Raw genomic sequence first — 18,518 nt, forward strand, 5'->3', positions numbered from 1 at the left:
ACCAAGCATGGAGTTTATTATTGTCACTCAAAGCTTCCACTTAAGCAACACTTTTGTTTGAGCACTATAACAGCTATAAATGTGTCAGCTGATGCTTTAAGACAGTTGTATCCTTTGTCAGGATCAATCCTGAGCTTTCAATTAGTTAGATTGAGATTCTCGTGTTTATTTTTGGCTCATGCTGTGTGCCACCCACATCTCTCAGCACCCAGCAACCCGCTGACAATCAGAGCTACACACTGACCTTAATTCTGCCTGATTACCAAACTGACTTCCCCATTGCATGAGTGTCTGACCTTTTCACACGTGACGTGCATACAATCATGCAGTCAAAATTAAACTTAGCCATGTGCGTACACCCACCCCTCCAACAGCGTCTCACAGACAAACACACACATACAAGCACACAAATAAAAATCAAATTCCCGGTACAGTCTCTCCTCCTCCTCCTCCTCCTCCACTACACCTCTGCCTCCATCTAAAAAGGGCCCATGACAACCAGTGCTCCTCTCACATGCATTGTCAAGGCTTTTGACAAAGGGGTCACCCTGTGCTGAGAATTTGTACCCACTTACTCTGACTGACCTGCTCTGTTCAGGCTAATTGGAATCTGACATTATGCAATGACATTAATAAGGTGCCCACATAAAAAGCACGGCTTGGCACTGGGAACTTATTTCAGGGCCATGCTGGTTATTTGGTTTTTGCCCATTAGCTACAAATTGCATGCACTTTTCAGTTTTCAGATTCATTCACCTGCAGGCATCCAGTAGTTTTCCTTCACTTCACTACAGCATGAATATCTAATATGAATAAATGGAAGCACGAGTGGTTTTCAAAACTCTTCCCTGATGATACATTCAAGTACTTAAGGAAAAAAATATCCTATATTTTAAGACTTCAAAGTGGCCTGCATCAAACAGCAGCTTTTTATTGTGTAAAGACCAACCAAACATCTGAATGTTTATTATTGATCTTACTGTGGACAACCTCCTGGAGCTCATGAATGATTTTTTTTCACAGTTTCCAGGAATGTCGAATGCCAGAGAATTCCTTGAATGGAGCTCCTAGAAGAGTTTTCGAACAGTTTATGCTCAAAACTACCTCGCAATGACAATCAAACTTTTACAAAAAGTGGACAATCAACATTTTCCATGCGATGGATTCAAGTCTATGGACAAAAAACGCAATAATGGCTTTATGGAAGGTGGGAAATCCATTTGGGTTGGATGATTGGACAAATGTAATGCGTGTCAGTGATTGGCTGAGTGCATTGCCGGTTGTTTGTTTCGGGCGATTTTTTTGGGAGACTGTGGTCTTTTTTTTTGCTAATTTAATGGTTTGCGTCCATGTCAGTGAAAGAAACTGTGAGGAAAAACAACGTATAGAATCGGCATTTTTTCAAATGTAGTTCAGCAAATTAAGGGTTTATATCAAACAAACCAGAATTGGAGATTTTTAAAACAGTGGCAAGACTAAACAAGATGGTTTTGGTGAGTTTTTATTTTGTTTTGTTTGAATGAAGTGTGTTTTATGGTGCATTAACAACACAGTTATGCTAGTTCTAGTTTAGTGAATGGAAGCAACTTCAATTCAGAAGGTGTTTATTAACTGTGTTATTTATTATATCTACTTGAATATGTCTGCAATTGCAGAGTTGTTGGTCTGACAGTGTCCAGTTGGAAAAAATCAACATATCCCCCAATCCATCTCACAGTATGCTATCAAAAATGGTTGACTTTAAAGCCTTAGGGCTCAAAAATGGAAGATTTGGTTGTTTTTTGGGGGAGGAAAATGAGGGGGTGGAAGGTGAACCACAGGGATTCTACTGTTCTGAAAGGATCTGCGCTTTTCACCACTTGTTCACTGTTCTGTGCCTTTTATCGACCCTTTCCTGACTCATTTTTCCTCTTGCTGCGAAGGAAAAAAGGTGTTTGCTCCTCGCTGAGAGGCTCAGCTGGAGCTACAGCAGCCACAGAAGCAGAAATAAACATGAGATGGTGGAAATAATATTCACTCCAGTTTAGCATTGAGCTAGTGTTGGTTGTCCAACTGTGTTGCACTTATGCAAAGATGGTGCTTGGAGCGGCATTTGCAGGTTGTGGTTGGGTCCTATTGTTCTTTTACTTTACTTTGATTTGTACCTTGCTTTAAATCTTGCATTTCCCTTTTCTTTTTTTAGTGAAGTGTTCCCAAACTTTCCACACGCTTTTCATGTTGCTCTTTAAAAGATTAAAATCTTATGAGGGATTAGCTTTGGGAACCTGGGTATTCTACAAACAAATGGATCTAAAAATGTTAATTTGAACCTTCTTTTTGCAATGCTGCTTCATCTTCATCAAGAAAACCAACATCAATGAACTCCCTCTCTGTCATCACAGCCTTCTACTTTTCTCCCTCTCTCAATTTCCCAGCTCCAGGGGAGAGCTTACTGCACAGTATCACATTTCACACAGTAAAGTCCAGATCTATCTCTCTCAAGACCCCTACACATGCAGGGCAAAGAACAACCATACAATCCTTCACTCTGAAGTCACAGCGAAGCCCATCCTGCTCTCCCTTCACACACTAACTGTATACTTTCAGAGAAAACATAAATATACAAAATGATATGCAGAACATTCAGGCTGACTGAGGCCGGGCAGACCAAAGGCCCAGAGCAGATGGAAAGCTGGGATCCCACGAGACCCCTGCACCTAAACCTCCAATCCCCAAACTCCTATCTTATATATGCTCAAGGATGACTGAGGGCTTCCTCTGTCAGTAACTACCACTGCACACATACTGCACAGTACTGCCAACATACATAGTACCGTACAGAAGAGATGAACACACACACTCACACACATAGAGCTTCATACTTGTAGAAGGTAAAAAAAAGTGTTTTAGTGAAGCCCTGGAGAAGAAACTGTAAATAATGTATTCAGTTTAAGCTGCAGAGAAACAAACTGACGCTGCAAAGGAAATGCTTGCAATGTGTGCGTGCGTGTGTGTGTGTATGTGTGTGTGCCTGTTTCGAGCATCAGTGGAATGTGTGAGTGACATGCCCGTGCTTGCACTGTAACCTGCAGACAGACACCCCGGGGCACCACACACTCAGGTCACAGGCGGCATGAATGATGACACGAAAGGAACAAGAAGCAGCCAGTTTGACATCTTAAAAACAAACCAGGCAGATGGCTTCAGTAACATCTGTGCAAGATCTGGGGTGAACAGTAATTAGTGATATTATGAGAAACAAGGTCTCCTGTGGAAGAGGAAAGTCCAATGAGGGAGCTCTGAGGTACACTTGGTTCCATCTCATGTTCAGCTTGTGTAGGTGTTGCAGTTTAAGAATGGCTCATCAATAAAGGCACATGAGATTTCTTCTAATGTGTGGGCAGCCACCACAACTTGCGGTAAATTGTAAAAACATGGAACAAAACAGACAAAATGCATGAATGGAAGAGCGTAACCTAAATTATCTTTTCATCTTTGACTTATTCATTTCCAGACGAATGTTGAGGTTGATTTCTAACAACCTAAAATACCGAAAAAGGGTCAGTTATTGAATCAAACAAGACAGTTAAACTGCATGTCACATCCCCCACCAATCACACTCAGCTCCTGTGCTTAAAGCCCCCAAATGTCCTCATTCTGTGCCATCTGTACCAGGGCAAAGAGAAAAATGGCACCATCTGTGAATCCCTGGCAAGATTTGTGAACCAGTGGTTGTCACCGACCACAACAGTAAAAAGACATCAGAATACAACAAGCATCTCCACACACACCAACCCATGTTGTTCATGGAACATGGTATTGAATACTGACACTGTTAGAGGTTCCTTTCACATTGGTGTCACCTTAGTGCTGCAGAAGAAATGAACCTGATCTCATTCAATATTAGCAGGTGATAGATTTCTATGAGCTGTTTTCAGTGTGATGCATAATGCATTGTGCAATTTGCATCAGGCTTTTGCAGTGCATCGAGCTCCATAAAGTGGTTCAGACCAAAGATTCATGACTAGACGAGTTGAAGCTTGCAACTACTTGCAATGCGCTGGTCTGCAGCATTCTGAAAACAGGCCAGTTTACACCAATGCAACTAGACAAGACAATGTGTCATCTCCATAGCAACAACACTCTCTGTACTTTCCAGGCTTATTTTGTAGCTGAATTTGATTTGTAGCTTTTTACAATATGAATGAGGATAATGATAGTGAGATACTTGCTACAATTTAGTTTAGTTTAGTTTATTTGTTTATTTGAAAAGGGACAATGTACATTAATCAACATTTAAAAAAAAAAAAAAAAAAATGTAAAATGCACCCGAAATAGCTGAGAGGCTAATTTTCATCGGTAGTCCCTTTGCCAGTTGTTAAAGGTATCAATAAAATACAACATCCAATATATATAAAAAAATAACCCATTAAAGATAAACATTATATACAAGATAAACATTCTGTACGGCACACACATACCAATTGCATTTCTAGTTGTAATGAAAGGGCAAAACATTAATAAAATGATCCAAGCTTAAGGCGGATTGTATCCATAATAAATATGCCACAATAATTTAAATAACCAGCGCTGATTAATCAGTCAATGAGTATGTGTGTGACATGAGCACATACAGCAAGAAACAGCAGTGACCCATGGTCTGACACCGACACATCATGAGGACAGAGACTGACGTATGTGTCAATAGCCACAGGGATTTAAATTGGACTCAGGCTTGGCGGGGAAAAAGCCGTCTATAGACAGTTTGTAACTGACTTGGCCAGCAGACGTCACTACAAGTTGATTGGCTGTTGAAACAGGTGATGTGCCTTACGTTCTAAAACCAACCACTAGTGACCTGACAAGCTGAGTTGCGGGTGATGTCATCATCCAGCTTGAGTCGAGCTGACATAGGCCAGTTCACACAGCTGCGTCTCACTGGGAATCTTTGATCTGAGCCGTGATTAAGACTTAAGAGCCATTCTAACAGTTCTGTAGGGCTTGGGAACATGCTCACAATGGCAGTGCTACAATGTTCATGGTTTACAGGTATAATATATACCATGTTAAGCATCTTAGCTTTGCATGTCAGCATGCTTAGATTTTCTAACTATCGCTGAACACAAAGTGAAGCTGAGTCTGACAGGAACCGTATTATTACCTTGTCTAAGGAGGTTATGTTTTCAGTTTGGTTTGTTTGTTCCTTAGCAGGATTATGTAAAAACTACAGGCCCGATTTTTATGAAACTTTGCGAAAGGTTGTAGTTTGGGCCAAGGAAGAACCCATAGTATTTTGGAGAGAATCCAAATCAAGGAGCAGAGACACAATTTATTTTACCCTTCTGGTAATATTGCTAGATAGGGCCTTGGCAGAGGTCTCCGTTCTCTGAGTGCCCTTCTAGTTTCTGCATGTATTTCGTCATAAAACTGACATGTGAACATGTGAATGTGCTTGAGAAGAAGGCAGAGGAGAAGGCAGGGGATCACCAAGGTTATTAGGATTCATCCTGTGGGAACCATGAATGTAATATAAAGGACAACAAAGGAGACCTATATCGTTTACAGGTTTTTTTTTTCCTACAGCCACATTGACTTTAAAGGCACAGTTTTACCTGAGGTACAGAGGGTTCTTCTCTGTGCTGGTTATTGTTTGAGATTGTTTTGCTATAATGGACCTACACCTGCACTTGTATAGCGCCTTTCTAGTCTTCTGACCACTTTTTACACGATGAGTCACATTTGCCCATTCAAACACACATTCACACACTGGTGGCCCAGGCAAGGTGCCACCTGCTACTCAGTTTAACACACTCACACACCAATGGAACAGCCATCAGTTTGGTAAATTGCTCAGGGATGCTTTGATGGGGATTGCTGGAGGAGCATGGGATCGATCGGCTCATCTTCTGATTGGTGGACGACCCACTTCTCCTCATGAGCCACAGCCACGCCAATATTTTATTTGAATTTTGGTACCAAATCCGAAACACTGGATGAAGTCGAAAGTAGGACAATGAATTAAGAAAACAAAACTTTGCTCTGTAGCTTTAAGAATCTGTTTTTTATGGGCTACCAACGTGTTACAGTCAGTACCAAAAAAATATTGAGGTTTGACACTCAGCCCTGTTGATAACGTGACTGAAAGCTGCAAACTGATCATAAGATAATCTCATTATGATGTCTGTCAACGACACCTTGAAAACACAGAGGCCTGCTCTGCCTTGTAAACCTCAAAAACAAAGATAAGAAGCACTTTGTGTTGTTCAGCTTTCAGAGTAGATGATTATAAGATCAAGCCCATGATTATAAAATCTATAAATAAGCTGAGGCCCGTGGTTAGTTGGGTCTTGACATGGTGCAAGGTTAGACAGAATGCAAGAGTCGAAGAACGCAATGACAAAAAAAAGCAAATATAGCAAAGCGGAGTAGACAGAACCCAGAATCCACACTGACAAGGGAGAAAAAAATCTAGAAACCAGACAACATAAGAAAGCCAGTGGGGTTTTTTTTTTCAGTAGCTCCACAAAAGAAGTTTCCACTCTAATCTATGGAAGTTCAAACCTCCAAACACAAGCTGTATTTGACCTGTGGTGAAACTGCAAAAAAAGGGCAGCAGAATGTGCTTTCAGTAAAACTAAAGATAACTTTGGCGAGTGATCAATATTTGTTGCCCACGATTAGGTCTGAAACACACTGATTATGACGAGCATATCTACATATATGTGTCGAAAAAGCTGCCAGACAGTTTGACTTGTATATGACTCAGACTACGTACACACACAGTATACTGTAACACCTAATAATATCCATGACGTCCTAACATCTCACCCGCTCTGGAATGCCTTAATGCACATCCACCCACAAGGTCTTATGGTCATGTTGCATCACTTCCTTCCTCCTGCAGTTCTCTCGTCTTATCTTTAGTTATTTGTTTCCCCTCATCTTATTGTACTCTCTCAGGAAGCAGGTCTGAAGCTTTTAGTTTTCTGTCACAATTAACTTTCAGTAAGGAATCTCCTGCTTCCTCCTAGCACTTTGCAAGAATGCTGCAATATTCACCATTAACATTCACTGCTGTCACTTTCGATATTGGAGTGTCTGCGGCTGAAAATGACCACACACATGCACAAAGATACACATGTCCTAATTCATCCATCGCACCATTCATTCTACTAATTGTTCTCTCTCTGTTCTGATCTCAGGCACAGGGATAACTGCACTAGCCCACCCTGGGTCGCAGGAGGAGGAGAAGGAACAGAAGAATGAAATGGTGCAGACGTGAAGACAGTGCGCTCCCTCCGGCTAGCCAAACCTAACAGATTGACTGTCTGACTAAATAAAGCAAGGCCGATGAGGACTTGGCGCTGGTCTTACCTGTTACCATCCTTTTCTGCTCTTTTTGATTAAGCTGCACAATGAAAGAAACCCAAAGAAACAGAGCCAGCTCCATCTCCTGTGTTTCCTTCCCATCAGTGGGATAACCAGGGGAAAACATCGGATTCACACAGAAGTCTGTAATATAACCTGATGCAAAACTTGAAGCACAGGTGCTACACGTTGTGAACGAAAAAAATAGACAAGTGAGTATCGCACATAATTAAACATGACTCTCCTGAATATCCTTGAGTGTTGCACAGGATGCACTGAAACAATGCATTCTTGGGCTATTACACAGATTTGAAATTGTTTTCAAATGGCGATGTTAAAAAATGAATGTGCAACTTTTTATTTTGTTGAGCTGTTGCAAACAGTTTCATCATCCTTAGTCACACAGCACTCATCTGAGTGCGCTGGTACATTCCCTTCCTGTCTTACTGCACATTAACAAGAGGAAAAAAATGTGATTGAGAGGATGTGCCACATGTTCTATGTACAGACTGTAAAAAACATGTCAGAGCAAAGCCAGGTGGAGCATCTTTCTCAGACATATTGTCTCTTTCATCCATCTGAACCTCGCTCCTCTAGCCCAGATGAACCTGGCAAACATCCAGCTGATAAATCTGAATATTACTCATCCTTACTTATGTCCTTGAAAACACCTATCCTGGGAGACCCTTCTGGTATCATCCCCTGATCTGTCCTGCTCAGACATTTTTTTCTGTCACGAGGTCAGACCACATGCACAATAAAGCACCAGCATCCTGCCTGGCTGTGGTCTTGTTGCTTCTGCACACGTCCCGCAAGCATCATCAAGATAAGGCATCACCTCAAACACACCCTGGTGGTGTCCAATCAAATCAACTGGCCTTGTTTGAAAGAGTTGTCTTTGTCTGGGGCCCAATTTGACACCTGGGTAACTGAGGTTCCAGCTCAAGTCATTATCCTTTAAGGGAATAAAGGCAGAGGAAGGATTACGAGGCAACTTTGGACAACTCCACCCCCGTGAAAAAAGAGGCAGACAGCCAAAGGACAAGAGGAACTCTATTGGTCTGTGTCGTCTATGCTGTTAAGGGAGTGGAAAAGTCAAATATACCAAATCCTTGTCAGAGCTGTGATAGCTGTTAGCCTAGTCTAGTGTTTGCTAATTAGCATTAGTGATTTGAAACTGTAGCTACGGCTAAATAAAGAGAATGGCTGAATAAAGCGTTCTCATCCCAAACATAAGCTGAAGAGGTGACACATTTCTCAATGACAGGGGTTTTCCAAATCTGACACACACTCCTGTTATAGAATGTGTTTGAAACCAAGCTTCTCAGATATAGACACCCCATATCACTCTCCAATAGAAACTTGTGACTGATCTGTTTAATTTTTCCCTTCTTTAAGACACCTTGTCTTTCTCTGCTCTGATCTGGTAGTTAAACGACAGCAATGTAGCTTGAAGCGATAACACATTTTGAAGAGACAACAGAAACTTGCCAAGTCTGCCAAATAACCCTGAAGTACACAGACAAACAAAAAACATAAAACTAAAAAATATATGAATCACACCTCCATCTCGCTCTGCCGAGACATTAATCACTCCTGGTAATGTATTTGGAGCTCCTGAGTTCAGTGTTTCTCTGTGCGCGAGTGACCTTTATAAAACTTGCTCCCTGTTTGATGATAAACTGTGAACTCAGATACAAAGAGGCCTATTTGAGATGTTTGTATTTTGCAGATTGTTGCTTTGAGAGAAGCAGCCAAGAGAGCAAGCAATGATTCAGCAGCCCCAGACGTCTGTAATCACCACTTCACATCTTCTGCTGCCGCCTTTCCAAAGCAGTGCAGATCTCTGTTTTCCAAAAATATCTAAGCGTTCAGTGCGGGGTGCTGCTGCAGGAGACATGGGAATCACATTAAAATCCTTAGAAGACACGTGGATTTTATTCCAACTTTCTGGATCTCTGACCATATTCCATTACTTTGAATGAAATTTTTGGAGGGAGCCCTTAATCTATATAAAGCCTATGACAAGAGCAGTGAAGCGTGGATAGACTCTTATTCCAATTCTCATCATCATCATCTCAGATGATCCCACTAAATGTAATCAGTGTTATAAGTTCAGGCTCGTACCGAGGTGTCCTAAGTCCTTGAGAGGATCAAACAAATCTCACATTAGCTAAACAATAGCCAGAAGCAGAGCCAGCCTGATGGTGGGATCCATCAGGGGGCAGAAATTTGTGTATTGGCAAGAATTTGGGGAATCGATATGTTGTATGGTTTTTTGCCAACACTAGATATCAAACAAAAGTCTGAGACTGTGTCATGTTAAATTGCTAAGAGCTGAAAATTCTTCTGTGAAGAAAGCAGAAGATAAAATATCTTGGAGCCTGAATGGGCAAAGCCTCTCCTCCTCTAGGCAGCTGCCCCATGTCCACAGCTGCCTGTACCAAGGAGCAGCATCAAAGCAAGGAGCGCTCACTCTGCAGCTAAATCTGGAGTTTGAAACATCCACAACACTACAATGACAAAGACAAACAAACAAACAAACAAGCAAACAACAAAAAGAACACAACTGCTTGACTTGTAGTAATCTCTGTTGATTGAGGGGTCTGCGACTGATGATTAGAATCTTGGAGGGCAGTGCTAAAAAACTTGTGCTTTTTTATGCTATCATAACAGTGGGATCTGCTTTTGTATTTATCACAGTCCCTGTAACACATTAATGATATGCTATGTTATGTTGGAGGAGGAGTCAAATGGCTGAAGATAGATTACAACACCGAAGGATCTAGCAGTTGAGGGTCTAAAAACAACACAAAATGAACCACTAACACCAATTATTTATTTTCTTTTTTTTTTTTGAGTCAATACAGTATCACAAAACACAATATCACAATATTCAAGTGTACCTATAATTTCTTACATACCTAAGACAATGTACTCTTGTGTGACAGATCCCCCACAGCTATGCTCCTAAACAGGTTTTTAAGTAAACTTTTTAAAATGTCACAGAGGAAAACACTGAATTGCTTGTGTTTCCTTCACCAGGAGGCTTCTGGAAAATATATTACACGGTAGCTAAATGCAAAAGTAAAAAATCAATTACTATTGTGCACTGCTTCTGACTGCCAGCTGGTACTACTGACATTATAAGGCAATCCACATATACTAAGAATTTTGATAGTGATCAATTTGTTGCTGCTGCTTAAAAATAAATACAAAGAAGACATGCACTTGTGTTTGTTGATTGCATCAATTAAGATGTGAATGGCCATACAATCACACCTACCTTGAAACAAATGAAACACAAATATATCAGCACCTAGAGGCTGCAGTGGACGAATATTTCAGAACATCAGCAGTCACTTGTTGCAGCTACTGAGCAATATATCAAGCTGAGCTTTCCAGCAGACAAACTGACAAATATTGACAAACTAATTTCCAACCCAAGTGAGTTTAAACACTTTTGGGGATATCGAGAAAAAAACATCATCGTTTGGATACAAATAAGAATTTATGAGAGGTCTTTGGACACCCGAGGAGGACTTGGGGAGCCGGAGCAATGACAGTTAGAATCTACATTTCAATGCAAACAACATGCTGCGCATAAGAAGCGGGCCCTCCCTTTATGTTTGCATAAGCCTATATGTCACTAAATAAACAAATGCCTGCAACAACAGCTCTATACTTGTTTTGCACATGAGCAACAACTGACAGTTGGTGTCAAATAACAGGCAAAGCCATAGTTGTTGGTGCCTCAACTAATTTCCATGTTAATGTTACACTACAAATTTGGAGTACGGTGACCGATTCTTTTCACAGGGGCTTTTATTACTTGTAGAATCAGAAAAAAAGAAGAATTTAAAAACCCTCCTCCTGCAATTCCCTCTCTTCTCTGTCTGTCCTAAGCCCCCTCACTAGACAACTACGGGCATACGCTCATGTTGCATACGGTAACCCTGTGTTTCCCGTACATTGATTTGTTTTATTTAATTTCATACACAGCTCATTCACTCAGCCCCTCTTTGCCCCACTCTCTCTCTGTTAATCAGACCACCAATGAGACAAGAATTAGCTAAGTAGCCACTCCATGGTCCGCTTACCTCACTCCCCCACATTGCTGCGGCTGCTGACTGGGTGTCCATCTCTGAAGCTGCTGCCTGCTCTTGTATGGGAGATTTGGTATGCAGCAGCGGGAGTGAGGTGGAGGATACACTGTGATTTGAGGATATAGCTAATGTTTGTTCACATAAAAGTGAACCTGAAGCCACAGCCATGAGCCTTTAGCTCCGGTTAGTGAAAGGCTAAACAGTTAGCAACATTTTCTTTCCATCTCTGAAACGCCTTGCTGATACCGACACATATTTTATTTCATAAATTGTCAGACTCTCTTTTAAATAAGTCTGTCTTACTCTTGGTTGCTTTGAAGTGTAGGCACTTGTTGCCAATGCTGGTATAGTAACATTCTCTACAAGATTCTTCGCCATTAAATCAGGTTTTCACAGAGGGGACGTTTGCATTTGTAGAACAGCCAATAAGAACATCCCATAGCGCACTCGATTTTCTAAAGCCTGAAAACAGAGCCAAGAGGAGTTTTCTCTCAGTCCCCTTGAATTACAATATGCTGAAGGTTTATTATGGGATTTTTGCCCAATGATACCAAAATTAAATTGCCTACCCCAGCTTTAACTAAAGATACCGACTTTGGTTGGCTTAAATGGAAAAGAGTAAATCTCTTTTTTATTTATGGGGCTTTCACACCACTACACAGTAACCTAAAGTCATTCCAGTGAGGGGAAGGTGACAGGGGGGAAGTGGTTTCAAACACAGCAGTAGAGGTATGAAGCAGTTGATGCCCGTGTGAACATGCACAGGTTTTTTTATGTTGTGCAGAATTCACTGCATCGAACTTCTGGTGGTAGCTGCCTGGATTTCGGCAATTTAAATAGAAAGGGGTGGGAATCACGAAAAAGAAAGAAGACAGGATGGAGGCGCAAATAATGCTGCTGTCTAAAGACCAGTTGGACAAGATGGCGCTAACAACTTATAAGGACAACCAAAACAAATTTTAAGCTGGGATAGCATTTCCACAAACTTTCAGCTGACTGCTTAATTGTCCAAATATGTAAAAATCTTTGGTAATTTTAGTCTTGTTTAACTACAGTGTGCAGCAACAGGCTAGCTTGCACTTCTGCCAGTGGTGTTCACCAAAGCACCTGCCTGTTAGCCAGGCTGTGGACTGTAGCAGCAGCAGCAGCAGCCACTTTTAAAAAAGCTCTTGCAGGTAGGTGGTTGTCAGGGCAGTTGCTGCGTGGCAGTAACACAGCGGCTTTAGACTGATTGAAAATCAAAGCATCACTTCCTCCTCTAGGATGTCCTCTTTTTCACTCATTCGGAGAAGCTTTAGCTCTCAGTCGACAGGACTGACCCCTCCATAAGCCCATCATGCATGTCCCTTATTGAGCATCCCGATACACTCTTGAGTTGATGAGGGGCACACTGGGTCATATTGGCGCCCAAATCTATTATGTGAGGTCATGAACGAGAAGATGAATTGATATCCTGCCACTCATGGAGGCAGAGTGCGGAGGTGGATGGGAGAGAGGACCTTACGCAAGACAGACTGATAACCGAGTCTGATCTTTATTGATCTTAATTCCGCACGGACATTAACGGTGTTACATCATTGATGTCTTTCTTTCTATTTGGATTACTTTTAACCCAGCCATCAACTGTTTTTTTTTCTATCTCTGAAAATAAATGTTTGACCTTTAATCTGCTGCTAAGGTTAAAGGCTCAACAAAATGTAGGGAAGAGGAGAGGGGAAAAGGTAATAATGAAGAAGAGAAAGATATGGCAAATGTTTTGGAGAGCTGCAGTTATAATAAGATGCGATAGCGTCAGCCCTTAAATTCTGCGTAAATTCATGCTCTTTCTCTAGTCGTGCTGGCTGTCAGTTCCCTCCACCCAGCAGCCAGGCTGGAGCCGGCCTTGCAGCTGTCCACAGTCCAGCATTACATAACGAGGCTGCATCACAAACCCCCCTCTAGACACTTTGCAGCCTCTCCACGATGACACTGTCACCTCCGCTGAGGAAATGGCAAGAGGACAAAGTTGCATGCCCGCTTCAGGGACGGACGCACTAACTCTCTCTTCTAAGATTTGCTTGTCGAGGGCCAAGTTAATGAGGTAATGCAGTACGGTAATTGCTCATTTGCTTCCCTATTCCCATGGACCCATGGCCCCTTCACCTTTTAAAACTCTATTCAAACACACACACACACACACACACACACACACACACAGCAAAGTGTTGCTCAAGTGTGGTTGGCATGCAGGAGCTATACATGAACCAAGTCTACAGAATGGCTGACCCAGTTTCCCGCCATGCTCTGCTCGAAGAGTGCATATCATTTCGTGACTATAATGTGTAATGCCTCTTTCCAGAGGTGCTCAAGCAAATCAAACCCCACTTAGACACACCTGCTGAACGTGATACAGTGTCAAGTGGTACAAGACACATTTCAGGCAATGTGACAGGAGAGCGTCACCTTGAGTATCTGAAATGCTCAAACCTGTTCTACAAGGCCATGTGATCAACATAAGACAGAGTGACTACAATGATATTTGCTAACAAGTTATGGCTGAAGGACCTTTGTCAACTTGAAACTGTTCCTGAAAAGGAGAAGACATTGAACTGGTGATTTGTTTGAAAACTGTCTATTAAAATCATTTTAAATTCAATCAAAATAGCAGAAGTTTATAATAGTTTCATATCTGAAAAAGTGTTAGAATGGTCTGAAGTGCAGCTGAAACATAAAAGAAGGGAATTCCTCAAGCTGTGCAAGTACATTTTCCCTATGTGACTATTGTCAGCTGATCAGTCTTTCACATATGAAGAAGAGCCTTGGAAATGTCAGCGCATTCAGAGAGAGTATAATGGATCACTACTGGGGTCATTAGAACAACTGTAGAGTGACAAGAGTCCAGCAACACTTGATGTTATTCAAGACAGTCAAACACCAACAGTATGTTGATTCTTCTGATCTCCAAATCTATTACATAGGCCATTTCATTCCAGTGCAGTGAGATCATGTCTCAGTTATAGAAACACATCGACACAGCCTCAGGTTCAGTTAATGGGTTTGTGCACCACCACTGATGAACTCATTTTTAGAGCTGTCCTTGGTTATTTTAGGAGACAATACATGAGAATTCGCTGTACTTCATCACACCATGCTACCGAAGCTCAGCAGGATCACTTTCTGACGGCGTGTGAACACGATACTCAGAGAATCAACCTTTGAAGATTTGTTATCAATCACATTTAGACAGTACAATCCCCTCCAGCTTTCCTGTCATGTTTTGCTCATGAGCTTCACATCCGTGGGCTGATTGTTGTGGAGGCAGAGGAGGGATGTAAGGTTTTCAAGACATGTAATATTTCAAATTTTTTTGTGTTTGCTGTAAACACCATGGAAAAACCTCAGGATAAAAACAGCAAAGAATTCTACCTTTATTTATATTCTATTACATTGACAACACTCAACCAACATTGGCGTCTGTGTTAATACAAACATACATGCTGTTTGTGGGAGGGTACACTGTATTTGCCCACATCCAAAGGGAATCCAGTGATGGGGGCTACAAACAATTAGCCACTGTTTTGTGTCAGTTGCTCAATAAACTAGGTCTAATATGACAGAACGCAACTCTCCAGTGTGTCCCACCTACGCAATCCTTGTATCTCCACCAAGGACCCCATAATGCAGTCTGCCATGATAACAGATTGCACTCTGTGTTGTAAAAGCAATTCATTCTTGTGCATTAAATTCACAGCATGGGGTACCATTATTTAATTCATATGAGGAAACTTGCCACTTTGCCTATGTTCATGTGTGGAGGACCAGTTCATTAACCTCCAGTAATGGGAGCACAAATTCGGGTTGGACAACCACTAAAATTTTAACATTACACTGTCCATTACTGAAAGAGCTACAGCATATGGAGAGAGAGATGGTCTACAAATTAAGTTTATAGTGGCAAAAGTTTCAAAGCACGCCAGATTCTGTGCACCTTCTGTTTAACCAAAACCTGCTATTACTTCAGCACTGTCAGGTGTTAAAAAAAATTACACCCGGCTGCACAGCAACTCAACTGAAAGCTTGATATACTGACTACTGAATGTTTTACCTAAATCCAAGGGTGTAGCTTTTGTTTCAACATTAGGGGGCAACACATATAAAATGAGGGGTTTGGGGGTCCTCTGATAAAAAAAAGAGCATCAAACACTTAATTTCCTGCATTCTGGTGAATTTTCATGCACCAGTTTGTGCCTTTTCTACATCAATGTCTTTAATGTGGTCAAAATAATAGTCCTCTGCTTTTTTAATGTTTTTATTGGGAGAGACAAAAGCACATCCACCCCCCACCCACAGTTTTTTTTATTTTTTTTTTAAAAGGCTACACCTATATCTAAATCTAAACTTTGGCTACTGCAGATGTAGCAACTAATTCCAGAGAACGCAAATTCTCAAACTCTTTTTGCTTAAGTCTGAATTGGCATTAAAGCTCACAACCTGCAGAGATTAGGTAATAACTAAATAAATACAGTTTTTTTCAGATAGCCAACTTCATGTCAGAGAGTTCATTTAATCAGATTGACATATAAATGCAGGGACATCCACATGTGAAGGATCCAAAATACAGGAGAGCCTAATCCGTTATTCTTAACTATTGTGTCATATTTGTGTTGTTGCAATAAGTGGGGACATAACGTCTGATTCAGGGTCATTCTGGGTAATTCCCTTATGCATGTGATTGTGCTAAACTTCTACAGTGAGTTGCTAAAATTAAAGCATCTTAATCCTCATGTTCCTGGGGTACCCAGTGGAACTCTAAGGACCCCTGGAAGTGTCTGGACCACACATTTATAAAGCCCTTTCTAACGCTATAAAGTGGCAAAGCCACTTAGCAAATTACCCTTGTGTCACCTTGACAATCGCTGACAAGGAGAATTAAGTGTTTCAATCTAGGCTACCAACCTTCATGATGCCGCAAGGTGTGTTTCCAGCTCCCTGACTTCTCTCGGCGGAATTATCACGGCTGCCACTCCCGATCCTTGGACTGCTGTGCTCCCTGTACCGTCCATTGGTGTAAACTCCTTCGGCGCCGTAGCCCTGGGCGGCAGCCGACACCTCCAAGTATGCCCGGGTACCGGTCAGACTCACTGCCGCCGCATCGCCGGTGATTCCCGCTGTATTGGTCGCGCCCTGGGCTGGCGGGGCGCCGATGGTAGGATCCAGAAAATGTCCCGACACAACATCTGAAGCGTGTACCCCTGCCATGATCCGCCGGTGTTACAGCAAAGCCCTCCCCTCCTCAATGTAAAAACAGCCCATTTTCTCACAGTACGGTGGACTTGTTGACGTCCAGGGCGGCTCGCCTTCTTCTCCGGATCACCAGTGCTGGTCCATCATCGGGGCGCACGGTCGCGTGTGAAGCCGGGCAGCGGATGGTTAGACTGAAGCCGTCCTGGTCAAATAATGAGCAGACGGCGTACCCCGCACGCGACCTCCTCCGAGAAGCTTTCTGGAGCCGTCTGCTGAAAAACACTTAAGAGAATGACTTATGCCGGGGGTTTTGCTGCTGCCGGTTATGTTTACGGCTTGCACTTTCGTCTCCTTGTCCTCAAAAATCTGTTTCGCTCACCACGTCCGCTTCTGTGGACTCTCCGCTGTGTGCATCGCCTCGCGTCCTGCTCACTTTTGCAGTGCTTGCAGACGGGAGAGAGCTTCCCCTCTCACATGCATCCGCGGGACAAATTCAAGACTGCGAGAGCGCAATCGCAATGAGCCCCAAAACGCATGCACACAGGAGCGCGTGTGGGTACAATTCAACCCGGCATCTCTCGCGCGCAATCACAGTGATTGTTCAGACGTGTGCGCGCACCACCTCCCCACTACTTACAGACGATATTGAATGTTTGTGCGTTCAAGGCCAAACATTGGATCCTTTGTTATTCACTTTAGACTCTGTAGTTCTATTATAGAAAACAGCAACGTTCTGTTTAATGTGAAGAACACTATACAGCTCTCAACTCCCCCACAAACTCACTCTCTACCAGTAAGCAGGCTCTCCATAGGAGGGCGCTAGGGAAAAAATAATTAAAACTGGATTTTTAAAAGTATAAAATAAACATTTTATGAAAATCAGATTTTAAAATGATAATTTATATATATATATTTCTCCTCATTTTATTTTAGTAAAAATTTCTGAGCTGTACACATGAGGACCCATTTATTGAAATGATGCAGTATCCTCTTGGCAAGGAAAAAAAAGAGAAAATGATCAGTGTTATATACAAGAAAATAGTAGTTTAAACCCGCAGCCACCTACAGCCAAGTAAATTACTGCTGCAATCATAGGTGTAGATTTCAGGGAGATGCACGGGACACGTTCCCCTCAATGTGCATTTGTCTCACCCAATAAAAATATGAAAGTAGCAAAACTTTCATTTTGACAAAAATTAAAGACATTTATCCCCTTGCCATTCCTGTAAATTTCGCCTAAAATGCCATCACAAATTGATGCAGGTAAGGCACAACTTGTTGCATAAAAAATCACCAGAACAGGAATGAGAATCCCCAAACCCCCCATTTCAGCAGCAACTTCCTAAACTGAAAAATGAAGCCATAAATGCCAATAACTGTAGTTCCTTGAATGGCCACTTGAGGCTGGCTCTAGACCTGAGTCAATTCCATCACTCCCCATGCTAAAAAGCCCAACTTTTACAGCAGAGATAAACATGTCCACAGTATGGTATAAAAAGTGGTTTTGGTCCCTTATTTCAACCTTCATGATTACTGTGCGGCAGTAAATTTTTATATAAATCACCCATTTACATTTTATTAAGGCTTAAAGTTACGAATGTTTGCTTGAGTGACAGGCTGTCTGCAAGGCCAGATCTACCCCTGCTCATCCACAGCTCCACCCACTCATCCAAATTTGGTCCAAAAAAAAAAAAAAACAAGATGGCAATGGTAAAATGCGAAATTAAGGCTCCAAAATGTCAGTCCACAAACCAATGAGTTAGCTATGTCCATTATTTTATACAGCCTGCGGTTTAGGCCACGGATGCTGCTTTACCATGGGGCCAGTTTTGCAAAATGACA

The 18,518-nt window shown here is 41.9% G+C and overlaps 1 protein-coding gene across 1 annotated transcript in view; it reads right to left on the reverse strand.

Annotated features, from left to right (window-relative positions):
- The window catches only part of plcl5 (phospholipase C like 5), an 80,991-nt gene extending 63,748 nt beyond the window's left edge, over positions 1 to 17,243 (reverse strand). The window contains exon 1 of the mRNA XM_049561378.1: positions 16,389 to 17,243. Coding sequence (XP_049417335.1) covers positions 16,389 to 16,691 — 303 coding nt within the window. The 5' untranslated portion in view covers positions 16,692 to 17,243. The remainder of the gene's footprint in view (positions 1 to 16,388) is intronic.
- Between the last annotated feature and the right edge of the window lie 1,275 nt (positions 17,244 to 18,518).

This window comes from Epinephelus fuscoguttatus, linkage group LG19 (assembly GCF_011397635.1).
Source record: "Epinephelus fuscoguttatus linkage group LG19, E.fuscoguttatus.final_Chr_v1".
Lineage (NCBI taxonomy): Eukaryota > Metazoa > Chordata > Actinopteri > Perciformes > Serranidae > Epinephelus > Epinephelus fuscoguttatus.